The sequence below is a fragment of the Grampus griseus genome (assembly GCF_964374135.1).
Source record: "Grampus griseus genome assembly, chromosome: 1".
Taxonomy (NCBI): domain Eukaryota; kingdom Metazoa; phylum Chordata; class Mammalia; order Artiodactyla; family Delphinidae; genus Grampus; species Grampus griseus.
In genome coordinates, this window is record NC_139017.1 from 67,673,911 (window position 1) to 67,700,375 (window position 26,465).

Genomic DNA, 26,465 nt, shown 5'->3' on the forward strand with positions numbered 1-26,465 from the left:
GCGTAGTGGTTACGAGTCCGCCTGCCAATGCAGGGGACACGGATTCGAGCCCTGGTCCAGGAAGATCCCACATGCCGCGGAGCAACTAAGCCCGTGCGCCACAACCACTGAGCCTGCGCTCTAGAGCCCATGAGCCACAACTACTGAGCCTGCATGCCACAACTACTGAAGCCAGTGTGCCTAGAACCCATGCTCCACAACAAGAGAAGCCACTGCAATGAGAAGTCCGTGCACCACAACGAAGAGTAGCTCCCGCTCGCCACAACTAGAGAAAGGCCGTGCGCAGCAACAAAGACCCAACAAAGCCAAAAATAAATAAATTTAAAAAACCCCCATTTCGTGGGTGAGGAAACAAACTCAGAGGTTAACTAACGTGCTCAAGGCCACATAGCTGTGTTGCGGCAAAGTTGAGCCAAAGTGTTTCCGAGTCTTCACTCCACCTCTACCTACTTCATCTCTAACATTCTGGGATTGTGGAAATTCACCCGTAAACTGGAGAAGGGGCCTGTACTGTAATATTGACTGCTAAAATGACTGTACTGATAACCCAGATGCGGAGGCATCTCTCGCAAAGGAAACACTGCCCCCTGGTGGTCAGTAATGATAATTTCTGATACAAATGACATTATTTTACCTATTTATTTTTTAAAGAATTAAGACTTGAAGCAGCAACCTCTTCAGCTTGGTGGCTAGGCTGCAGGGCAAAGAAAACTCTTGGGGAATGGTGATAAGCTTCAGAGGGAGATCAAGAAAAGAGGGAAGAGGAGAAGGGAAGGCAATGGAGGGGAGAGGAAGAGAGGAGAGAAATGGAAGAGAGGGAGGAAAGGAGGAAGGAAGGTGCCCGACCCCTCAGAGCCACTCTGGAATTCCCAAGCTGGGTGTTGCCTACTTCTACTCCCCTTAAGATAACGTGATTCACTGATAATGGGCCAAATTCAAAGAGAGGTGTAAGGGCCATTGATATCTGGCAGTTTTCTGGCTTTAGTCACATTGAATTCCAACAAGAGGAATTTAAATAAATGCAAGGAAGAAATCCTCTTAGACTGAGATGATGGTGAGAATGAGATTTCTCCTCTGGAGCATCTTAAAAAGAGGATGGTTACCTGCCTTGGAGGACACCTGGCTCAGGTCCAGAGAGGGAAGGCATGATGTCAAAGGGAGGCACTGAGGTGTTGAGGAAAGAACCTTGGAGAGTCGGGCTATTTACCCTTTTGGAGTCTCATCTGTAGAATGGGGCAAATTATGATTATTCCTATTTTGTAGGAGTGTTATAAGGGTTAGGGGAGAATGCATATACAGAATAAGCACTCAAAAAGTAGCAGCTGTCTTTTTTGTTTGTTTGTTTGTTTTGCCATACGCGGGCCTCTCACTCTTGTGGCCTCTCCCATTGTGGAGCACAGGTTCCGGACACACAGGCTCAGCGGCCATGGCTCACGGGCACAGCCGCTCCGCAGCATGTGGGATCTTCCCGGACCGGGGAACGAACCCATGTCCCCTGCATTGGCAGGCAGACTCTCAACCACTGCGCCACCAGGGAAGCCCACAGCTAGCTTTAATAACAGAGCAGGACTACCTTTCAGGTTGTCTGACCTCCCAACTAGTCCAGGATTCTTTTCACTAACACTTAAACCTGCTGTCTGGGCAAGGTTGAAGGGGAGGAATGGAAGAGATAGATGCTTGCCTCCCCAGGGTTGTGTTGGATCTCTGCTTCTGAAATGGTTTTATTTCTTTTTTCTGTAGTCTTCTGCTTCCACATCACAAGATAACGCACATACATTGTATTCATTAGTACAGTCTTCCTGGAAGGTAAGTCTCCTCCGCAGGGTGCTCTTTATGCAGATACGTATTTTGCCTGTGCATATGCAGGCATGTGTTTGCAGAGGGTGTGTGTGTGTGTACTTTTGAGTGAGTTGTCTTCCACTGTGTGTATCTGAGTAGCTTGTGTTAAATGACTGTGTTTAAATGTTAATGGGTCAACTAGAAATGCCTTTCTGGTTCTGTCTGGAGAAAAAGAACAGCTCTGAGATTAGGAGAAGAGTGGATTCTATAGGAGTTTCTGTGGGAGGCAGAGGACCGTCAAAGACAGAAAGGAGGTGCTTTGTGCAGAAGGACCACAGAGTCCTCATTAGACCAACTGAGGCTATGGTGGGAGATAATGGAGTCATTTCCAAGGCAGGGGCATATAACCTGGAACTGGAGGAGTAGACTGGACCTAGAGAGAAACAGTGTTGACTTTCAGAGAATCAGACAAAGGTTCTGGCCAGTCACCTGCTGGTGGTGGTCTCCAGAACGAGGCAACCCATCACGGTCTCCTTGAATCCTTCTCCAAGCTGAGCTCGCAGCTGTTACATGTGCCTGGGACCACAAAGTGGGACATCCTAGTGCCCATGGTCATATTTCCACCTTGGGGGGTGGGGGGTGGGTGGGAAGAATGTTAATTCCAAGGCTGGAGTCACAGTATGAAGCCAAAACCTTACCATGGTAGTATGGGAAGTTTGGGATCTGCCAAACTGTGGAAGTGTTGAGTTCATGTGTGTCAGGATCCTGTGTTTGTGTCAAATGGGGGAGAGGTTTGGGAAGATTTTTAGACTTTTCACTCACCCTCCTTCTAATAAGTCATTAAATCAACTTGGATTCTACCATGAGAGGTATTTATATTTAAAGTATACACTAGAGTTTATGGACATATAGATGGTCACGGGCACCATGATCTCATGCTTTTGTATTAGGTTGTGAGGGCTGTGTAGACTACTGAAAGTGCTTCTGAGTTCCTGCACTGTCTCCAGTGTTTCACCATGTTCAGGGTATGTGCTAGGATTGGTACTTATGTATGTGCCAGAATTGTTTACACTAAGGTGTGTATGTATGCTGTGTGTTGAAACGATACACAGTTTGAGGCAGTATTTGTATTAGGTTTGTCTGAAGGGGGTGTGTGTGTGTGCTGGGAATGTGTGTATGTGTGGATTTTAGGGGTCTGTGGGTGTGGGATACTAAACTCTTTTGGTTCAGAAATGTCATATCATAGGCAAGTATGTACTGTGCCTTCTTTGGAAACCATAAACACCATTGTTTACTCCCGGGGTAGGAAATTCTATTCACTTCTGGCTGGGGACACTTCAGGGACTTTCTGGGCCCTGAGTCTCCTTTGGGACCTCTCACATCAGTTAGGAGTGGTACATTTCTTAACTTGAAGTTAAGCACTCTTTACCCTCTGAATTTCCAGTCTGGATCCAAGAAGACGAACCGCAACACTTCCGTCAATAAAACTATCTATGAAGAGGTAAGGAGCTCCTCTGAATGGGTTTAGTGCTCATAGCATAGCCTTGAACTATACACGTGTGAGAAGTCATCCACAGAGTCTCAGGGTTGTAGGGACTTTAGGGATCTTCTAATCCAAATCTTCATTTTAGAGATGAAGAAACTGAAGCTCAAAGAGAGTGATGGTCTAACCCAAGATCATATCATATTTTGGAGTTTGACCCCTGTTGGGGAGATAGAGTTTTAAATTAGGGCTATCCCCAGGCTAGTTTCCCAGCTGTGTGCCACACACCAGACATCTCTCCTTTCTACGAGTATGTGTGTGTTGGGGAATGGGGAGCAGAGAAGGGAGGATAAATGAATTTAAATGATTTTCCCATTAGTAAGTAATTGAGAATCATTCCAGGATATAGGTGATCTTCAGCTGCTGCTGGGATGGACACTGCACGAAAGAGACCAACGAGCCCGGTGGCCGAAATGATTCCCATCAGGCCATTTAGGGAATGGAAAGTAGGGACTCAATGTTTATTGGAGGTTTATTGCATATAAATATATATATATATATATATATATATATATATATATATATATATATATATATATATATATATATGCCTGCCAGTGTCTTCATGTGAACTATCTTATTTAATCCTCACAGAATACTATGAGGTAGTATAATTATACTTCCCATTTATACCCAGAGAATTTAAAGCATGGAGAGCACCCCACCCATCAGCCTCATTTAACACCTGAGCTTCCACCTGTGGCCTGATAAAGATGTTGCCCCTGGTCACAAGGGAGAAGGTAGAGGGGGGCCTGCTGGAATTTCTGGCACTTGAGCTGCGGCCCTACAGTAAAGCCAGCTGGACAGGCCAGGGCTGTAAAGGACACCATGTGGGCCAAGGCAATCTAGGTGGGTCACAAAGAGGGGTGGTGTGGTTAAAAAGCACTAGAAATGGAGCCAGAAGAACTGGATACAAGCCCCTCCTTTACTTCTTACTAGTAGTTGACCCTGAATTTTTTGCCGTACCCATGTGAGCTTCCTTTTCTTACGAATTATGAATCGGGATAGTAATTCATGGCCCACAGGGTTGTTATAAGGATCTCTTGGTGGGAGGGTCTGAAGTTCTCCTTTTCTTCTGCAGGTGGGAAAGAGAGCACCCAAAGCTGAGAACCCGGCTCGACTGAGCCGCAGGGAGCTGGAGAACTTCTGTGTATATTCCTAGTTGCCGCAGCTGTTCTCATCTTCCTTACAGTCCAGCTTCTGTTGCAATGGATGACACCACATGACTCTCTGCAGAGCAGTTCCTAGTCTGGAGAGGATATGAGAGTTTGTGCATGGTCTATATTTTGTTTTGAAAAAATGATTGCTAACAGCCATTATAGGAGCAACGCTGTTAAATACTATCTCAACTCACAGACTGGACAAGAATGAGTAGAGATATTGGGTAGTTTCCAAAAACAGACTCAGCAATCCAAGTACTGGTAATCTTTCAAGTGCGATGTAAATGTATGGTGGTGTTATTATTAGCATTAAGATTCCCTTCCGCTGGTTTTCTAATCTATGACTTGTCTTCCTTCCTCCCTAATCAGGGATGACCACGTTTTTAGACCCTTCCCTTGCCCAGGCCCATCTTCCAAAGAGGAAGGAAAGATAACGGGGATACAGAGGAAAAGAAACAGCCCCCTCTGTGAGGGTGGAATAACTAGCTGTGAGCCAGCTGGCAGGTTCTCCAAGGGGGCCATGCCTGGGCTTTGGTCACAAAAGGGTGTAGGCAGGAGCGAGGGTAGATTGTGCAAAGCAAGCCCATCTCTGAGTGGAAAAATCACGCAGACCCCATGCCATCCTGATAACCTGGCAGTGGGACCAGCTCTGTCTACAGAACGAGGTTTGACTTACAAAAACACATTATTAGACATCTATTCCGGTCTCTTCACAGTTACAAACTATATCGTATTTAAGTTCTGAGTCCTGATGTTCCCCACGGCACATGCTGGAGGGAGGGCTCAGACAGCTGAGCAACTGGGAACCAGGCACCTTGCTGGGCCCACCTGAGTCTTCAGGCCAGACCCTTCCACAAGGCTGTGGAGAGCAGGCTGAGACTCTGGCCAAGCCCAGGAAAGAGTAAACTGGAAGAGGGCCTACTCAGGGACCCCCAACAGGTGACACTGCATGGAGCCTGTTCTTCAATTGCCCCACTCTGTATATAAGGTATGAATTTAATATAGAACTGTGTTGTTATTTAGAGGCAGTCTAAATTTCTTTCCTGAATGAAATGTCTGGGTCTCCTCCCTATTCTGTACTTTTCTTCTCTATAGCAGCCAAAGGGCACACGTGGGCCATCAATAAACACGCCTGTTCAACTCCTGCTGGAGGGGAGTCTGGCTTCCTGGTAAGCTGTCAGTGTCTCCCCGCCTGTGTTCACACTGGAATCACAGATTCTAGGGTCCCCAGATCCCAGGGCCACTTAGTCTTGGGGGATAAGCTACTTGTTCATGCCCCACCTGATCCCTCTCCTCTGCAGGTGTGTGGTCGGCCAGGCTAGCTTCTTCCTGGAGGCAAGTGTGGACAGACCACATCCTAGAGAAAGTGTCAAGGGTAAAACTTGGAAAATATATGCAAAAGGAAGGGCGGGGGGAGGAGCCGAGGCACCTATTCGGAGCTGAGCTGCTCTGTCAAGGAGTTTGGTGAGAAGAGGGAGTGGGAAATGATAGGGGTCACAGCAGGTCAGATGAATACCAGAGATGTGGACTGTTGCCTGCTGCTGGCCTTTCATATGTCCTGAGTTGCATAGCTCTTGAACCGGCCAGATTTGTTTAAGGAGCAGAATAGATCCTATGGGCCCAAGACCTTTTGGGATGCTCTATTCTGGAGTGTAATCACGTATATCATTATCATCTTACATGTCTTTGTTGAGCTTCTGTGATAAAGCCTTACAAAGATGATTATCCATGCAATGACCAGCCAATGAGCAAAGCAGTAATTAAGCTCCTGCTGTGTAGGAAGCACTGCCTGGCTCCCTGGGAGTACTCACTTCAGGCCGCAGAAGTCATACTGACCCCATGGACCATGTGCAGGGGCGCGTGACAGCAGAAGCACAGTATTCAAAAACATAAACGGGCTGCAAAGCACATGTAACGCAAGTGGACACGAGGGTATCATGAACGTAAATCAAGGGCCGTGTAACTTACAGGCAGGGGGACAGGGCTGAGGCCACAGTTTGGGGGAGAAGAGAGATATTATGCCTGTTATGCATCCAGACCTGACAATAAGGAGGGAAATTCTCTTGGGTAAATACGGGAGGCTTATTCAGAAGAGGCATTCTAAGCACTTAAAAAATATATCAAAAGAGCAGTACACACAAATGGTTTAAAAAATATCTGGCAGTACAAAATGTATGCATTAAAAAAATCCCCAAGCCAGTCTAGTTCCCTCCACAGAGGCAGCCACTGATAAGATCTTTGTATTTCCTTTCAGAACTTTTCTTTACCTATATAAACATACAGTTATTTTTTTTATCCAACCAGTAGCATATGATACACACTGTCCAAGACTTTGTTCTTTCCATTAACAATGTATCTTAGAGCTCATTCTATATTAGCACATGTTAATCTTTCCTTTCCTTTCTTTACAGAAGTGGCAGGTTTTGCCGTCGCGTGGGTATACTTTCACGTGCTGAACCAGATTCCTACTAGATGGACACTTAGGTTATCTGTAGGCTTTTATTTAAAAAAATACTACTGTGGTCATGATTTCACCTAGATCTTTGTGTCTGTAAGTGAGAATATCTGTTGGATTTATCTTAGCAGCTCTTTAGAGGAACATGTGAAGGTCCAGGTCCCCTTCAACAACATGACAAGCCTTGGCAGAGTTCTGAGGTGTGCATCTGAGCTGAGAGGCAGAAACAGTATGAGCATGCAAGGAGACAAATGGAGCCCAGAAGTTGTCTGATCTGCTAGTGGGTTTGGGAAGTCATGGGGGTGAGAGGAAGGGGGAGCCACAAATCCAGACATCGCTGGAACCCTGAAGGAAATTCTGAAGTGCTTCTGCCTGCGGGAGCCCCAGGCCCTGTTAAGTCCAGCACTCCAACCTCATGCAGGGAGGCAGCTGCATTTCAGGGAACATTTTCATAGGTAGATATTTCAGGAGACTCAAGATCATTCTGTTGCGGTGCTGGTACCACCTGTGAGCCAAAAGACACACAATAATATGGTTAATAAAGCAATTATCCAAGCTGATGACAAGCATTTACGGAGAATCTCCTAATGGTGAGGGCCATGCGCTAGGCTCTTTGGAAGGGAGATATGAGACAGTTTAGTGCAGCAAATTGAGGGTGTTCCAAAATGACAATAAAAGGCCTTGCTCCCAGGAAGCTACAGTCTAATGATCCCAGTCTCTACCCTAGCGAGAGAAACAATGCAGACATTTATATAAAGATAATTCAGGTGATAGAGGCTAAGTTCCAAAGTAATAGTCCAAACCATTAGACCTTCATATTCCAAGGGTTCTGAGGCTCCCTTGTCTGACAGTGTTCAGGAAAAGCTCTAAAGAGAAGATGAGACTTGAGCTGATGCAGAAAGGAGGTTAAGTATCATCAATAGCTTGGAAATAGCACAAACCTTCTTTGAGATATCATGCAGAGACAAGTGTCAGAAAATAACTAAAGTAGGTTTGAGAATTTCCTGATCAAGTGGGAAATAATGACCTTAGGAGACCCAGAACCAGAATTCCTGGTCCTGAAAATTCTGAGGGCAAGGAATAAATTCTTTCTAGAGTTTGGCTGAGGAAATGCACTGATTTCCACTTATATTGTGGGTGAAGGTGGTTTTAGGGGTCTTGAGTTCCTGGAGTGGTGTGGGAGTCATGCAGGACTGACCAGACAAGGTGGGGGGGGGGTGTCACATGACCATTCTGAAACTCAGAGCAGGGACTGCTGTCCATGACTTTAAGATTGACCAGTATTGACCCAAACGCAAAGGGCCAGGCCCAAGCAGCTTCAGTGAACGTAGTGAACAGTACAGATTTGGCCTTGAGGACAAAGATAAAGTTCCTAGCTGGCTAGGCATTAGGCCATGCTCTAGAAATCAGGACATGAGGCAGAGATGGTTGAACCAAACTGTGTATTTGCACAAGCGTTTACTGAGCAAATTCTATCCATCTTTTAAGACCTCATCCAAATTATTTTTTTCATGAAGCCTTTCCTGGCTACCTCCATGCATAGCTGTCTACCATTTCCAATGTCCGAAAAACCCTTGGGAACTGCACACAGTGCAGTTTTCTCTCATCATATTTTCTCTCATCTTTCAGGTGACTAAACCAATCCAACTCTCCTACATCAAAGATAGATAACAAGTCTTCAAAGTCAAAAGTGGCGCCTTAAACATATTTGAATCCCCGTAGCCCTCAGCCCAGTTCTGGGCAAACAAAAGGTATTCAATACATATCTACTGATTGATTCATCAATCACAGAGAAGTAGCATAATTGAAAAACTTTGAGAGTTAAAAAAAAAATCTTGTTCGCACAAGTCTTCTGGGGGAGACTTGAAAGCAAGTATGAATGGACCCAGTATTTCCAGGAAAGTGAAAGTGGAGTGGACAGCCAGATTCAGATCAAGGTTAATTGTTGAAGACGTTTCAGGGTTATTTAAAAACTCCTTGTGGTTTTTAATATTGAAATTCCAACCACTATCTGTGTGAACTGAGGCAAATTTAATTTCCTGAATCTCAGCTTCTCTGGCTATAAAGTTTGGATGACAGCACACTTGTAGAGTTGTTTTAAGGATCAGATGAGAATATGTTTCCTAATGTTTTGTAAACTGTAAAACTTTATATAAACTTATTATTAATGGGAAATTCTAAGCTTAAGGGATGTTTTAACACTCTAATGAAACCAATGTGCTGTAGTTAATAGCACATATTCCAAAAAATCTTGGCATTAGACTGTTGGCTAATTTCCAATTGTTTTGGGAAGTTGCCATTTTGATGAATTAGAGATTGATTTAGAAACATACATGGACCATACAGTGTTCGGGTTTACAGACTGTTATTCTGGTAGTGTTAAGATTAATCAATATAAGATATCATTAAATTAATTAGAAATGTTCAGCTTTTGGCCACACAGATGTAAATCAGGAATATTTGTTTCAGCATCTCTATGCACCATGGAGTGTGTCAGGGGGGCACACAGTGATGGAACTTGAGCTCCTCTGCTTTCAGTTAAAATGGTCTGGGCAATATTTCCTCACTTTATGGGCCTTAGGATACAGAGAAAATTGTTCTCACCTTCTGAGGTTTCTGTATAGAGCAGTAGATTGTGGCTGACTTCTCTTTCTTCTGAGGAACTGGGGTCTGTCCCTGTAACAGACCAGCACCAGGATATCCATAATCACAGACGAGAGAGAGCTTTCCAGAGATTCGCCCTCAACTCGCACCCCACCAGGTTCTGATTACACATAGAGGGTGGGAACTGCCTTAGTGCAGTGGAAACAGTGCCTCTGGTTTCCCAGCACCTCCCTTATTTACGGCTCAAGAATGGGAGCGAAGTTCCTTTATATCAAGGGACCCCAAGGTTGGTAAACATGGATAGAATCACAATTCTCTGCCCTTGCACTGCTGGTCCTGTCCCCCAGTTTGGAGAGATTAGTCTTTCAGGTTACTGGATGGTCCTAGAATGGGGAGGGGGAGGGAAGGTGTACTGATCAAAAGAGCTCACCTGAAAGTCAAGGAACACCTGTGTATACACAGTTTCCCTTTCAATCGCAAGCGCTGGTGTCGTGTCATCTGGAGTGACGAGATAATACTCTGCTTGCCCCTCAGAGTCCGAGTCATGTCCAGCGTCCTCCTGAGTGACCAAATCACACACCTGGTCTCTTCCATTGACGGGCTGGTGCATCTCTGTCCTCTCCTCATCCTCCTCAGTTGTCCCATTGCTGTCAGAGCTGCTGTCGGAGACGTGCCTGGCGGTCTTAGGGAAAGTGTCCACCTTCTCATACCCTTGGGAGAGCATGGAGCATACTGTGTGGTCAGCAGTGGGCTCTGGAACACATTCTGCAGGGTTGGTAAAGTATGTACCAGCCCCCTTCTCTCTCTTGCTTTGTGCAAGGATCCAAGCTGCTCTGACTCCTAACCCCAGATGAGGCCTAGAGAACTGGAGGAGAAGGTGTTTTCCTGTCTTCCCTCACAGGACTCCATTCCATTACCCCTTCCTTCTTCCTTTCAAGCATTCACTTATTCATTCATTTGATAAGCATTCATCGAGTGTGATATGTGATGGACTTAGGAGCTCTCAGTGAGCAGGACTGGCCCCGTTGAATAAACCATCCTAACTGCCATGACAGGTACTCTGGGGAAACACAAAGGTGAGTTAGACCCGGTCTTGAAGGAGTACACTGTCTACCTGGGGGTCAGATCTATGCATAAATCAACTAATGTAAGGCCAACTGTGTCATAGGAAAAGTATGAGGAAAGTGCAGAAGTGAGAGGAGATGGTCTCTGGTTAGGAAGCAGAGAAGAACTTGTGAAGTGGCAGAATTAAGGTAGGCCTTGACATTGGGGCAGGAATTTGTTGAATGACAGTGTATTCTTGGTGGAAAGAACAGCATGATTAAAGGCAGGCATGAAACCTGAGGCACCCTCTCTTTTGGGAAAGGATGATACTTAAAATATTTAACAACCACAATGGTTTGGGCATAGGACAATCAGAATGGGTACCTGCTACGAACACCTGGGTGGATGTCTACTGCCTTCGGGACGTATCAAGCAACCCATTCGATCTAAGTGTAGAATAATAATGGCTCACATTTATTAAGTGCCCACTATGTGTCAGTCACTGTTCTAAATGTTTTTCATGAATAAATTCATTTAACCTGCATAAAACCCCATGAAGCCTAGACGATAACTATTCTTATTTATGTTTCACAGATGAGGAAACTGGAGCACATAAATGTTAAATATTTGCCCAAGTAAGTGGGAGGGCCAGGATCTGAATGCAGGTAATCTGGTCCCTGGTGTTCTTAACTGCTACTCAATACTGCCCCCTATGCCCTTTGTGTAGGAAAAAAGTAGACAAAAGGTGTCCTGGCCCAATACTGAGCAATAATCATAGTCATCACCTATTGAGTGCATACTGTGGGTGCTGCCCCACGCAGTCCTCACAGCAACTGAGAGGTTGGTGCCTTCATTTTGCAAAGTAAGGAAACTAAGGCTTAGAGACTGAATTGCCCAAGATCACTAAAAAGGAGGAGAGCTAGGATAAAAACACAGGATTATCTGACCTCAGGACTCATACACATGACCACTAGATTATCTTGCCTTTTGAGTAACAGACAAAGCCATGAGGAGCCATTGATGGTTTTAGAGCAGTCAGAATTAAGCTTTTCAAAGGGGGAGCAGAAGGGATAGAAAGGAAGAGTTCTGGAGCGGGAATGGCCAGTTAGGAAACTATTAACAATATTTCAGGGAAGAAGTTACAAGGAATGGGAATGTCTGTTAATAAGGACTTGTTAAATAAATTAAGGTACATCTGCAGAATGGAATAAATGGGAGTCAGTCTTAATCTACGTATGCTAATATTGCTAGGATCTACTGTTAAGTTAAAAAAGCAGGTTCAGAAAAATGTTATAGATGGCTCCCATATGTGTAATCAAAGGAAGAATATATGGCTTGTAAACGCGTTAAAGTGCTCTGAAAGGATTTAGACATACATATATCTTAACAATGGAGGTCTCTTCAGGGAGAGCTGGAGATTGGGATTTAGAAGGAGATTATTTTTAATTTATACCATGTGAATATGTGACTTTTCAATTGAAAAAAGAACCTGTTTCATAAAACAAAAAATTGATGACAGCATGAACTCAGGCAGTGGCAGAGTCTCCAAAGAGGAAACTCTGGAGAGATAGTGGAGAAATAAAAGAAGCAGACCTTGGGCACTGAGGAGAGGTGCTGGGGGAGGGAGGAGGGACAGGGATGACAGTGGTATCCCCAAAACTTTTTTATTCCTCCTCCTGTGCCCAGGGTGCCAAGGAAGGAGGGTTCAGGCTAGGGGAGACCAGGGTCTGTTCTGCCAGCTCTAAGGAGGAAGCTGGTGGGAAACTCCAAAGTCTAACCTCATTTCCATTTCATGCCCCCTTTTTCTTGGTTACACTTTCCCATCAGAAAAGGCTGCAATGTTGGATTTCTGAGCCCCTGGCTCCCCCACACATTCCCTCCTCCTATTCCATCTCCTTGGGGCATCCCCTCCATGAGAGGTGACATAGGGGTTTTTAAAGCAGGGTTTGACTGAGTGGCCAGAGTTTGGAGATTCCTTAGAACTCCAGAGCTTCAGAGTTCAAGGTGGTAATTTAGGACACTGAGATTTGGGACTGGGAGAATAAGGAACAGGCATCTCAGCTCTCCACCCCAACACTCATCAGAACAGCTCCACTTTTACGTGCATTGTGATTTGGCGGTGTTGCATAATATTTTGTTTGAAGAAAGCATTCCTTAGCTTTTTCGAAAATTGGAAAACCACTGCCTCAGTAATACTTATGGGTAATAGGTATCTAAACAGTCTTATGAGTTTTAATTTCAACTAACTTTTAATTTTGCTTCAGTCACAGATATACTGTTTCATCTGGTCTTTGTTTCTCCATTCTTGGAGTGGAGACAGTAAATTCATCCTCATCACGGGACACATTCCAGTGATGGCAGTCAATACCTGAGGAATCCTAGAGACCCCGGAGGAAGGACTAGTTCTCCTAGCTCTGGTTACCATCTTTCAGGAGTTCAGTCTGGTTGTGGCTTTTGTTCTCCAAACCACCTTCCTTTAGCATGCCGCTTCTCAGACTTTAACAGGCATACGATTCACCTACAGATCTTGTTAAAATGCAGATTCGTGTTCAGTATTCTGGGGTGGTGCCCGAGAGTTGCGTTTCTAACAAGCCCTTGGGTGTACCCACGTTGCTGGTCACACATTGAGTAGCCACACTCTGGAGCTTCCATCTGGCCTGGGAACCCCATAGCCTGTGTCACTGGTGATATATTACCTGGTGTGTCAGCTGGAGCCTCAACTTGACTGGAACTGAAGGCTGGGGCTGAACCTGAGAAATCAAGTTAGAGAAGGATTATCGTTAGGGCTGTGAGGGGAGAGAGTCTGATTCTGTGAGAGTCAAAGGAGAGAGAGAGATTTCTGAGGACCTAGGGAAAAGGTTTTAGGGAGGAGAGTGAACCCTGATGTGAGCACAAGACCATGGGAAATGTTGGCCAGAGTCTAGGGTCATCTTCAGCTGAGGAGAATTCTCTGGAGTTTCCTGCCATCTCTCTGGAAGGGAGAGCTCTAACCCCTCTGTGGTAGCCACTCGTCAGGTTGGTTTGCTGGCTCACAGTAATTCTTCCAGGGACCCTATATATTCTAACCAATCTGTTCTTTCTGGGAACTACTCCATTCCCGCTTCAATACTGACATTCTAGAAGGAGCTACCAATCACAAACACTCATTCCATTGCCCACAGTGATTAGTCCAAGCAATAGTCACATGACCTAAAGCTGAGCCAATCAGAGAGATTTCTGAGGTTCTTCAAATTCGAGTTGGAGGGGAAACATCTTTTTCCCCTTCCTGGTGTCAGAACTACTAGTATGTGTGAGTCTGGAGCTACCAGTTGCTGTGTTTTGGTACATTCCACCCCCACCCCTTCCCTTCAGCTGGCTGTATTAAGAGAGTTAAGCTGGCTTATAGGGGAAAATAGGGATGAGAGATGGAGAGCTCTGGTGGCTTTTGAGTCTCTGGTGACATTTGTCTCTAGGCCAGCTCTTCTCTTCCTTGCCCATAGACTGATTATGTGAGTCTCCAAATAATAAACCAGTCCCCTTGCACCTCTCCCCACCCTTTCTTGTCTAAGCTAGTTTGAGTTGGGTTTCAATTATTTGCAACTAAAGAGTCCCAGCTGACACTCCTCCCCTATCATTCTGAGAAGAAATGAGGTCTTGGGAGAGAAGGGGTAGGAGGGAATTATGAGAGGACAAAGAAGTCTCCAGAGGTCCTAGGGAAATGGCCTCGTACTGGCAGATATCATTGATCTCAGAAACTCACATCGTCCTTTTTTCTTCCAAAAGCACCAGCCAGAGATCCCAAAGCACAGAAAGGTGAAAAGAACCATCAGGGAGATCCCAGACCAAAGTGCTGTCCTTCTCTCAGGTCCTGTGAAGAGGAACTGAGTGATATCAATATAAATAACAAGGGAGTTGGGGCAAGCAAAGGACAAAACATAAAGGCCATCCTACCTGCCTCTTAAAATCCCATACTATTGCGGGAAATATTCCTTTTCATTCATTCATTCATTCTACAGCTATTTATTGAGCAGTCATATTCCAGGCAAGAAATTATAGCAGTAAGGCAGACACTGTCCCTGGGTAGAGAGGTTTATTGCTTGCCCAGTGTCACAGAGTTTTAAGTACCTGAGCTGGGATTTGAATGCAGGCTGTCAGATCCTAAAACACCCTTATCCATCACACTACACTGCCCCTCTCTATAAATGGCATAAGGACAGTTCTAGAAAGTGAATCCAGATTACTATTGATCGGGGCTCTAAAACCACTTGCCAGACACAGCCTGACCCAGCATTTTCACATCCTGGGTAGACCTTCCTTTTTTTATACTTCTCTCTAGGGAAGAGCAGAGCACAGAACTCAGAGCCTCAATCCCGCTTCTGCTGTGTGACCTTGGTTAGTATGACTGAGGAATTAAATTGTCTATTTAATTTTAATTAATTAAAATTTAAATTAAAAATCAGCTACTCTATTCCTTATTGAAAAACTGATAAGTATATTTGGAACAACTCAGATATAAATATATTTTTTCAACTGCAAATTTTATGAAATCTGAATACAGATCAACTACTGCCCATGAGAATTTAGCATCTGAATTAAGATGCGCTGTAAGTGTAAAGTACATACTGGATTTCAATGACTTAGTACAAACTGAAATGCAAATTATGTCGTGAATAATTCTTTGTATTGACTACATGTTGAATTGATGATAGTTTGGATATATTGAGTTAAATAAAATATATGATTAAAATTAATTTTACCTGTTTCTTTTTGCTTTTTCTAATATGACTATTAAAAATTTAAATTACCTATTATAATTTCATTATATTTCTATTGGAATGTGCTGCTCTAAAGATTCACTCACACTCTCTCACTGCACTTTATAAAGAACCACTCAGAATGAAAACTCTTGGGTCCACGGACTTAAGGCTCTGAGGTCTGGCTGAACAGGAGAGCAACCTGGACAGAGGTCCCTAGAAAGAAACTGCTGGGAGCTGTTGCTGACAGGATTGCTGGCTCTGCATGTGAAGCTGGGGTGTTTTTCTCCACTTCTCCAGGAGACACTGAGGTGAGCTCCCCCTTGGGACACAACAGCTCCTTTCTGTAGGGGGCTCCATCTGTATGTCACATTGTGTCCACTGTCCTCCACTGAGCATGTCAGGCTGATCCTGCAGACGCCGTCCTCTGTGAGCCCGAGGCTCCTGGTGACTTTTGGCTTCCTCAGCCTCCCTATGTGAGGAGAAAGGCAAACCAGATGTGGAGTCAGGCCTGCACCCTGGGCAGTTACCATTCAAAATATATTCATGAAGTTGTGGGTTGACACTGCCTTAGGGCTGGGAAAGTGCCTCCAGGAGTGCACCTGGACTTTTCTTGGATAGATCTAAAATCTCAGACTCATCACTTTACTCATCTTTGGTCCTTGGAAATAGAGGGGTTAATGAAAAGTGAAAAAAGATACCCCATCATTCTATACAGTATACTGTGAAGAACAAGCAAACCAATCAACACAAATAAGCACAACACTTCCAAGTGCACTGAGGCCCTTCAAGGCTTACATTTTGAGGTCCCATCATCTAATTTGTTTCCTTATGTGAGATAAGGAATATGGAGAGGTGAGCACAGCACTGTCACAGAGTAAGCACTTAATAAATGTTAACAATTTTAAAAGCAGCGTAAGACTGGCACTCTTTGTTCCCAATTTCTTATTCTTTTTGCTGGATCGTCTTCCTGGTTCTTTGATACCTGAGTCACAGTAGGCAATAGAAGTGAACTAGCTGACTTACATATTTTAACAGGACCATGGACAGTGACTCTTTTCTCATGTACTGAGACACCAACATGCCCAGGCAGGGTATAGGTTGACCATGTCTGAATGGTAGAGGTGAAGGAGCTGGCAAATTTAAATTATACAAACCGTCCAGCTAAGCTCCTGTGAAGCACAGGGCTGAGGAGGAAGACTCTGAGTTCTTTCCCTCACACTCAAGGAAGCCAAGTAGCCTTCCAAGCTCTTGGAGGTCACAGGACAATAAAGGCTTTCTCCTCAGTCTTCTATGATTTTACCCAGCCAGCTCTGCCTTTATGCAAAATGATAATGTTCTATAAAAATACAGGTTGGAGAGTTCCTTGTCCCACCCAATAATCAATGCAGGAGGACAGGGCAAGTACCAGAAGTTGGTTGATTGAGGCTTAACTGGAAGCCTAGAAGAAGGGGGCCTGGGCTAGGGGAATTTGCTCAGCTGCTGATTGTATTGTCTTCCTGTGAACGTACTGGTGTGAACTCAGTAGCTGTCCTGTGGGTCTGAGGCATTTTGTAGGAGGAGGGAGGTGGGCTAGGCAGCAAAGAGGAGAAAGCTTTCAGGGAATGAATCGAATGATGGGCGCTCTACTCAGAAACTTACGGTAGATGCTCAGGTTGATATGTTTTGTGCTGGCAACTCTGGCGTTTGAGCACACATAGGCGTGGTAGGGGCCGGCGTCCTCCATCTTCAACTGGCCAATCTTTAGGGAGTAGTCCTGGCTGGAGACCCACACCGTGCTCTGATTTGGGTCCTTGAACTTAATGAGTTGATTGGCTGTTGCTTCTTCTCCCCGCTCTTTGCTGATAATAGAGGTGTTAAACATCCAGACAACGTTGTCTATGTGCTGACTGTCCGGGAGCGCCAGGGACAGGGTGATGGATTCCCCCAGGATCCCTGCCACTGTCTCCCCCATTGGTCTTCCTCTGGAAGCTCCTAGATCTGTAGCCAGAGGTGAGACATTGCAGTTTCAGCCACTGGTCTCGATCCCTTGACCCTCAGCCTGCCTGAAGGGGACTATAGCCTGATACACCCTCCTGCCCAGGCCTCCTTCCCCCTTTCTCTGATGAGGCATCCCTGCTGCTTTCCCATGACCACTTGTCATGCACAGGTATGCACCTGGCTCTGCCTATTGCATACCCAGTCCTATCCTGCCCTCTCTGCCCTTCTAAGGACACCCTAGGAGACACCCCTACCCAAGCAAAGAGCAATCTGGATTTCTGCATCCATACTCTCTTTCCCTCTCTTGTGTTATAGACCCTTGGAGTTTCAGAGTGCCCTGGGAGTTCCCAAGTCCCCTACCAGTCTCTCTCAGGCTCCTGAGGGTAGAGAAAAAGGGATTTTCAGGCCTGTTCTCTTACCTCCCTACCTCATCTGTGTCCTGCCAGAATCCTGGGATTTAGACTCTGTAGCTGCTTAGACTGTTTCTGGAATCCCCTGGAGGGCCTCAGTGGAGCCAGTTACCTGTACAGAACTGCCAGGCATGGACAGGGCGGGAGCTGCTCTGGCTGACGGGGTTCTTGGCTCTGCAGATGTATGGCAGGTTTGGGTCACAGGGCAACCAAGAGATGGTAAGACTAGGCCCCCCCCAGGATTCAGAAGCATGGGGATCCCTCGAAGTCCAGTAGTACTGAACATCTTCCCCTGCCCCCTTCACGGAGCATACAAGGGTGATGTTACAGGAGGCGTTCTCAGACATGTTCACAGACTTCATGGTGACTCGGGGCTCCTGCAGCTGTTCTGCAGGAACAAGGGCAATAGGAAGACTATTCAGACTGCTTCCCCAGCAGGAAAGGGCTAAGGGAAAAATATGGTGTTGGTAGAAGAGCTGGGGGCCAAAGGAAGAGGCCAGCATTATCTGTTCCAGTGGCAAGTCTTTTTTCTTCCTCTTTGTATCCCATGCAAGCTAGGTTGATTGCCTTTCCTCAGTGCTTCTGTAGTATCCTCTACAGCTGTTATCACCGAGACTCAACACGACAATAGTCTGATTATTCTCTCTCTCCCCCACCAGTTAGTGAATTCCTTGAGGACAGAGCCAGTGTCTGTGTCTGAACATCTAACATCTGCCTGGTCCATGAAAGACACTCATGAATGTTTGGTAAATAAATGGATGAATGAGCCAGCCTCAAACACGGGAGATTTGGAAGCTCTGCCTCTATAATTTGAGTTGCCCTTGTCTTTTGGTCTAGATTTGGGACCCACTGTGCTTCCAGACTTTCTTCCTGGTCCTCTCCTTTCCTTTTGTTCCATCTCCTCTGTTCACAGCCTGTGTGTGTGTGTGTGTGTGTAAGTTCATTTTCTTTTTTGAATAGGCAATACATACATAAAATTGAAATTGCAAAGATACAAAAAGGTACATATGCACACACAAAGAAACAAGCTTTCTTGCCCCAGCCACCTAGTTCCTCTCCCCAGGAATTATTGTTCCTGGAGGCAATTACTGTTATGAGATTCTTGTTGATCTTTCCAGAGATATTCTAGTTGTAGACACATATATATAATAGCACGCTGTACATATTGTCCTTAAGCTTTTAAAAATTTTAATGATATATCTGGGAAATTGTTGTATGTTAGTACATATTAAGTTGATTCATTCTATTTCTGTTAACTGCATAGAATTCCATTTCTTTAATATATCCAGAGCACCCTAAAAAATCAATCAGAAAGGTCAAACAATCCAATAGAAACACGGTGTTATAGGCTAAATTCTGTCCCCACAAAGTTCGTATGCTGAAATTCTAACCCCAAGTACCTCAGAGTGTGATTGTATTTGGATATAAGACTGTATTTGGAAACGGAGGTAATTATTTTAAAATAGGGTCATTAGGATGGTCCCTAATCCAACATGTCTGGTGTCCTTATAAGACGAGGAGATTAGGACAGAGACAACACAGACAGAGAGACAACCATATGAGGACATAGGGAAAGAAGGTGGCCGTATGCAAGCCAGGGAAAGAGGCCTCAGAAGAAGGCCTCATGACCAGCCCCAGATTTGTGAGAAAATAAATCTCTGTGGTTTAAGTTACTCAGTCTGTGCTATTTTGTTATCGCAACCCTAGCAAACCAACACAGATTTTGGCACCAGAACTGGGGTGCTGCTATAATGAATACCCAAAAATATTGAAGTGGCTTTGGAACTGGTTAACTGATAGAGGCTGGAAGAGTTTTAAGGTGCACGTTAGAAAAAGCCTAGATTGTCTTCAAGAGACAGTTCATAGAAATATGGATGTTAAATGTGATTCTGGTAAGAGCTCAGAAAGAAAAGAAGAGATCTGTAAAGAAAATTTCTATTATCTCAGAGATAGACATATTATTGTCAATATAACATTGATAGAAATATAAACATTAAACATGTGGCTGGTAAGGTAATAGTTGAAAATGAAGAGCCTGTTATTGGAGGAAAGGTGATACTTATAAAGTGGCAAAGAACTTAGACAAATTATGTTCTAGTGTATTGTAGAAAGCAGAACATTTAAGTGATGAACTGGGTATTTAGTTAAGGAGATCTCCAAGCAAAGCGTTGAGGGCACTGCCTGTTTTCTCCTTTTGCTTGTAGTAAAATGTGAGAGAAGAAAGATAAATCGAGGAAGGAATTGTTAAGCAAGAAGAAAGCAGAATTTAAAGATTTGGAAAATTCTCAGCCTATCTATAGAGCAAAAAATGAGAATTTGTGTCTGGGGAAAACACTGAGAGTATGGATAGACAATGGTGTAATTCAAGGATCCAGTCAACCATTTCAGTAGAAATTCTGCCACCTTGGACTGAAGGGACACAGATGGGACAAAATGAAGGAAGGCTGTCAGATTTCGGGGATTTTACAGGATAAGCCAATAGAGATGTCCAGCTGAGACCATGCTTTATCCTTCAAGAAAAGGGAAGAATGACCCCAAGGGCAGTTCAGGGGTCGACAGGTCTGCCACTGGCACCACAGGCCTAAAGGTCATAGGCCCAGGGGCCGTTGGTGGCGTGGTTTCCTCCTTGGTTCCAGGGGGCAGGGCTGCTGGCCAGGGCCCAGGGCCAAGGAGGTGTGGTTGCCACCCCAGTGGACCAGGAGGATAAATCATAGAGCCAAAGGGGATTATTCTCAGATCTAAGAAGATGTGGAGACTTCCCTAGTGGCGCAATTGTTAAGAATCCACCTGCCAATGCAGGGGATACGGGTTTGAGCCCTGGTCCGGGAAGATCCCACATGCCGTGGAGCAACTAAGCCCGTGCACCACAACTACTCAGCCCGCGCGCCTAGAGCCCATGCTCCACAACAAGAGAAGCCACCGCAATGAGAAGCCCGCGCGCCACAATGAAGAGTGGCCCCTGCTCGCTGCAACTAGAGAAAGCTGACATGCAGCAACAAAAAACCCAATGCAGCCAAAAATAAATATATAAATAAATAAAATTTATTAAAAAAAAAAGAAAATACATCATCAAAAAAAAAAGATGTGGTACATATATATACAATGGAATATTACTCTGCCATAAAAAAGAATGAAATAATGCCATTTATAGCAACATGGATGGACCTAGAGATTGTCATACTGAGTGAAGTAAGTCAGACAGAGAAAGACAAATATCATATGACATCACTCATATGTGGAATCTAAAAAAAGGGTACAAATGAACTTATCTACAAAATAGAAATAGAGTCACAGATGTAGAAAATAAACTTATGGTTACCAGGTGGTAAGGGGGGGATAAATTGGATTGACATATACACACTACTATATATAAAATAGATAACTACCCCAATAAAAATTAAAAAAAAATCAAATAGAATTTGCCCTAATAGGTTTTAGACTTGTTTGGGACCTGTGACCCATTTCTTCTTTCAGATTTCTCCCTTTTGGAATGCAAATGTCTATGTTGTGCCTGTCCCATCATGAAAGCAGGTAACTTGTCTGGTTTCAAAGGTTCACAACTGGAGAGGAATTTTGCCTAGGATGACTTATACCTCAAGTCTCACTTATACATGATTTAGATGATATCTAGATAAGACTTTGGACTTGATGTCGGAATGGGTTAAGACTTTGGGAGCTGTCGAGATGAGGTGAATGTATTTCGTGAGAAAGACATGAGTTCTGGGGGACCAGAGGGCAGAGTGTTATGGGCTGAATCAAAATTCATATGTTGAATTCATAATCCCTATTACCTCAGAATGTGACTGTATCTGGAGATAGAGATTTTAAAGAGATAATTAAGTTAAAATGGGGTTATAATGTGGGCCTTAATCCAGTATGACTGGTGTCCTTGTAAAAAGAGGAAACTAAGACACAGACAACACAGATAGAGGGACGACCATGTGAGGACACATCAAGAAGGTGGCCATCTGCAAGCCAAGGTATGAGTCTCAGAAGAAATCAAACTTGCTGACACCCTGACCTTGGACTTCTACCCTCTAGAATTGTGAGAAAATAAATTTTTGTTGTTTAAACCACCCAATCTGATCTTTTGTTATGGTAGCTCTAGCAAGCTAATACAGATGGATGGATAAAGGATATTAACACAGAGAGAGAATCCACATGGCAGAAAACAGAATCCAAATAGCTCTTAAACACATTTTGGCTGTTCTTCGCTCTTGACATCTGTATTTATGGAATTGGGGGAAAAGGACCAATGTGATAGTTCTCTTTGTCCTAGAGAGATTAATTCCTGGAGAGGGAAAAACCCTGCTTTTAAAAATAAAAGGTCAAAACCCACAGACACTCTCTGGAACTCACCATAGATAGACAGGGTGAATTTCTCACTTGTGGTGACTTTAGAATTCTTTTGGTTTATCTGGGCTTTGTAGGATCCTGCATCTTTCAGAGTCAGCTTGTTGATAGACAAGGAGTTGTCCTGGGTGACGTTTATTCGCCCCTGGTAGCTTTTGTCTATTAAGATAATCTTTCCGCTTGCATCTGCTAAAGCCAAAGCTTGTTGGGGACCACTCCAGGTGATGTGCTCAATTTCTGCGTCTACTGAAATGTTCAGGGACAGAATCACCGAACCCCCTAGAATCCCGTTCACCACTGTTGGTTTTGAGTCCTTTTCAGAGGCTCCTAGCCCTGCAGAGAAAAAAGAGGGACTTGGAGGAGGAGCTGGAGTCCTCAAGCCAGCGTTCATTTGTTTGTTCATTTATTCATGCATGTGTGCATTCATTCATTCAATAAACACATATTGGTAATAAATGCCAGATGTTGAGAAATGAAATGATATTTTGGCTGTCCTCCCTCTAGGTCCATTGCTTAGCAAATGGACCTCATTCATCCATTCATTCACTTCCCAAACATTCTCTCCCAGGAATGTAGCTACAATAATCAGTAAAACAGACTTTATAGGTTTCTATTCCTACAGGGAAATTAGCATTGTGGCTTTCAACGAATTTCTAAATTTCTCTGAGAATCAGTCTACACATCTGTAAGACAGAAATGTTCACACCTGTACCATCTTCCTCCAGGAATGTGGTAGAGATGAAATAAAATCAGGTTGCTGTAAATCATAAAGAACTAATGAAGTAAAAATATGGAGCATCTTTAAAAAAACAAGATGGATTGATGGATGGCTAAAAGGGTGGATAGATGAATAGGTGTGTGATAAAGGAAGTAAAGTAAAACACCAGTGATAGAACTGAGCTGGGAGGTATCTGCGTGTTCACTGCAAAATTCTTTCGAGTTTTCTGTACGTTTGAGAATTTTCATAATAAACTATTGGGAATTAAAGGAGCATCTCTCGCCTCTATTATCACCTTACCTTTCCCTCTTTGCCCATGGATCTCAGCCTGACTTTGGCTTGGCCAGGGAAATCTGGTCTGTGCTTGGGAACAAGGTTTGGGGTTGGGAATAGGTAGGTAGCATTGATTCAACACCTGATTTCCTCATCTCAGGAAAGACCCGGATCTCTGATAACCATTGTTACTAAGGGCTCCAGAGGCCTGACATTTGGCCACGGCAGCTTATTTCCTTGTAGAGGTCCTGTGAGTATCCTCTGGGTGACCCCAACCTGGATTCCCAGATTCCAGGACTTCTGAGGCTCTAGAGAGTGCTCTGTAAACCCTAGACCAACTCAGATGGGTTCAGGACCCAGACTCCACCAGGAATTCTGGGTGGAAAAATATGTAGAAAATGTTAGAGAGAGAGGAGTGTCCAAAGTACAGCCTGGATGGATGGGAAAAGGTTGAAGTGTGTTCTGAAAGCCTAAAGGTTACGGGTTCCGTATACACAGAGAAGAGATTGGTGCAGGCCAAGGGGGTCTCTGCCCAGACCCCCATCAGCAGAGCGCTTGGACCTTGTGGCGTGGTAGCTAGGGAGGACACAGGACTAGGAACCCTGGACACGAAAGGGTCAGTTCAGGTGGACTCTGGGGGCAGATTCAGAAGACAGAAGCTTAGCTGAAGTGATGTTGGTTTGAGGTTGCCTAAAAGAGAGCTCTTCTCATCCAGAAGACACTGCTTATGATTGCTATGTGTGTATTAGGCACTTTGTAGAAATCACTTCACTTAATCCTCAAAATTATCTGATAAGTAGTCCTGTTTTTCTGATAAGGAACTGAAATTTAGAGAGTTTAAGCCACTTGCCTGAGATCACAGGTTTGGTCAGTTGCAGAGCCCAGATTCTATGTATGTGATGCCCCAGGGTATAGAGGCCAAGAGCACTGACCACCCCATCCTGGAAGCCCAGAGATGCTGGGTCTTGGCTGGGCTCATATGAACATGTTTTGACATCATCGCTCCTCACATCAACGATAAACAAAGCCTCTCATACTGTCAGTGGGAGGAGCAGGATGTGGTCCTGATCATATTGTAGCAGAGTGTTACACAGCTCCCTGCAGAGTGACAGGAGCCCCAGGTATCAGCCATCTTATTTTTTTTATTTTTTATTTTTGCGGTATGTGGGCCTCTCACTGTTGTGGCCTCTCCCGTTGCGGAGCACAGGCTCCGGACGCGCAGGCTCAGCGGCCATGGCTCACGGGCCCAGTCGCTCCACCGCACGTGGGATCTTCCCGGACCGGGGCTCGAACCCGTGTCCCCTGCATCGGCAGGCGGACTCTCAACCACTGCGCCACCAGGGAAGCCCAGCCATCTTATTTTTTAACTACATCATTTGACAAATAATTAAAGGGGGCTTCAAAGATTGTGATAACTGAATTTGACTTGCCCATCCTTGAATAGTGTCTGAGAATAATGTACTTAACAGTGATTAATAATAACAAACATAGCTTCCACCAACTATGTGCCAAGCACTGTACACATACCATCTCTATTGATAAAACAGTCTTGCATAATACATCTTATTATTTGTATTATACACTTAAGAAATAGAGGCTCACACACCTAAGAAATGATGGAGAAAGGACTTAATTTCAAATATTCCTGGTACTGAAGCTGGGGGCGAGGGGCCAAAACTTTTCACCCTACTGCCTCCTAGGTTCCTGAAACAACTCCTTGGAAACACAAAAGCCTCAAGGAAACTCCCTTCTAGACCAAAACAGTGAGGTTTGAGGTAACCCTAATTGGTGGAACCAGACAGAGGGAGATGTCTCTTTGCCCTGAACTGTTTGAAATTTCCTGCATTGACCACCTGAGGCTTGGAGGTCGTTGGATGTGGCTAATTCCAGGTTTATCCAACATAACCAAGAAGCACCTCAAGAGCTGGGTGTGGATATAAACAGCCTGCTGCCACCTGTGTTTTTATGGTGAGAAAAGATGAAATAGAAAGTGAAGGGGCTTCCCTGGTGGCACAGTGGTTGAGAGTCGGCCTGCCGATGCAGGGGACACGGGTTCGTGCCCCGGTCCGGGAAGATCCCACATGCCGTGGAGCAGCTGGGCCCGTGAGCCATGGCCGCTGAGCCTGCGCGTCTGGAGCCTGTGCTCCGCGACGGGAGAGGCCACAGCAGTGAGAGGCCGGCGTACCGCAAAAAAAAAAAAAAAAAAGAAAGTGAAGAGAGGGGGCTTCCCTGGTGGTGCAGTGGTTAAGAATCCACCTGCCAATGCAGGGGACACGGGTTCAATCCCTGGTCTGGGAAGATCCCACATGCCACAGAGCCACTAAGCCCTTGCGCCACAACTACTGAAACCCATGCGCCCTAGAGCCCATGCTCTGCAGCAAGAGAAGCCACAGCAATGAGAAGCCCGCACACAGCAACGAAGACCCAACACAGCCAAAAAAAGTGAAGGGAGGTCAAACTAAAATTCAGCCTTGAGGTCTAGGCTCCCTCTACCCCCATACATGCATCTAAGAGTTTTCTAGAGTTTTCCTCACTGCCCATCCCCACCTCTATCCTCACTGCTGTCAGGTCCTTAGTGCTACCTGCATTATCCTCCCTGAATCCCTGGTGAGGAAGAAGGATTCCAGACAGATAGTAACTGTCACAGTCCCAGGTGGTTGAGATACACCCTGGGGTACTGGGTTAGCTCTGCCCACTGGAGAGGGGTGAGCAAAGATGAAATAGAAAGTGCTCTTGAGAAATGTTTCTCAGAAACTAGCAGGACTTGGGCCTTGAGGGGGAGGTAGGATGGTGGGGAGAAAGGATATTCACATAGAAGCCACCTAGCCGAGGGCAACCAGACCATCTCCAGATCCCTAATGAAGCCTCCATACATGTGATAAACAAGGCAGGATGTAGAAAGAAGCTCGAGCAGTTCTATCCCTCTCTAGGAAATTGACAGGTGGCTTACCCTCAGGACAAGTTCCCTGTATCTCTCTGTGTGTTTTACCCACAGTGTATAGGGAACAAACTCATCACCCAGTATTTCTTAGCAGGAAGATGTGAGGGTGAGAGGAATAGAGTCTGAGCCCAGAGTTATTTGTGACCGGGGCTAGAATGTCACCTATTCATGGTGTGTAACTATGCATACTCACACACACACATACAGAGCTCAGAGTAAGGTGCAACTTGCAGAATAATTACCAAAAGGAGAAGAGTTTCCTGCTTTTATCAGTTAGAATCCCCAGCAGAAACGTGACCAGCCTCAGAGGAACACCAGTAGCAAGCGGCGGTGGCCATAGTGTGAACTTACCCATGAGCAGGAAGAGGAGAGGGATCCATAGAAAGGGAGAGAATATGTGTGGCTGACTCTCTGGTGGCTTATTGGAGAGAGTTTGTAGAGCCCAGCCATCTGTTTGTCTCCCTGGGCTCGC

At 44.9% G+C, this 26,465-nt stretch overlaps 2 protein-coding genes across 2 annotated transcripts in view; one reads left to right on the plus strand and one right to left on the minus strand.

Moving 5' to 3' along the window:
- Window positions 1-4,484, plus strand: part of CD244 (CD244 molecule) — a gene marked incomplete at both ends in the record, with an annotated part of 28,774 nt that extends 24,290 nt beyond the window's left edge. Inside the window, 3 exons of the mRNA XM_082667282.1 lie at window positions 1,741-1,806; window positions 3,224-3,280; window positions 4,404-4,484. Coding sequence (XP_082523408.1) covers window positions 1,741-1,806; window positions 3,224-3,280; window positions 4,404-4,484 — 204 coding nt within the window. The remainder of the gene's footprint in view (window positions 1-1,740; window positions 1,807-3,223; window positions 3,281-4,403) is intronic.
- Window positions 4,485-6,651: 2,167 nt separating this feature from the next.
- Window positions 6,652-26,458, minus strand: LY9 (lymphocyte antigen 9). Its single transcript, XM_082647275.1, has 10 exons — window positions 26,345-26,458; window positions 22,068-22,394; window positions 17,821-18,096; window positions 16,960-17,298; window positions 15,521-15,790; window positions 14,325-14,432; window positions 13,282-13,335; window positions 9,972-10,252; window positions 9,542-9,613; window positions 6,652-7,442 (listed from the first exon to the last, which is right to left on the minus strand). Exons 1-10 carry the CDS (start codon window positions 26,346-26,348, stop codon window positions 7,374-7,376), a joined length of 1,800 nt encoding a protein of 599 aa, XP_082503401.1. The 5' UTR covers window positions 26,349-26,458; the 3' UTR covers window positions 6,652-7,373.
- Between the last annotated feature and the right edge of the window lie 7 nt (window positions 26,459-26,465).

Bases quoted from the DNA above. Each gene is read 5' to 3' on its own strand.
- LY9 (XM_082647275.1), bottom strand. The intron at 15,791-16,959 runs GTAAGTTTCTGA...CTCCTCACATAG, and splicing joins TATCAACCTGAGCATCTACC to GGAGGCTGAGGAAGCCAAAA. The intron at 10,253-13,281 runs GTAATATATCAC...TGCTCTCCCAAG, and splicing joins GGCTCCAGCTGACACACCAG to GGTATGAGAAGGTGGACACT.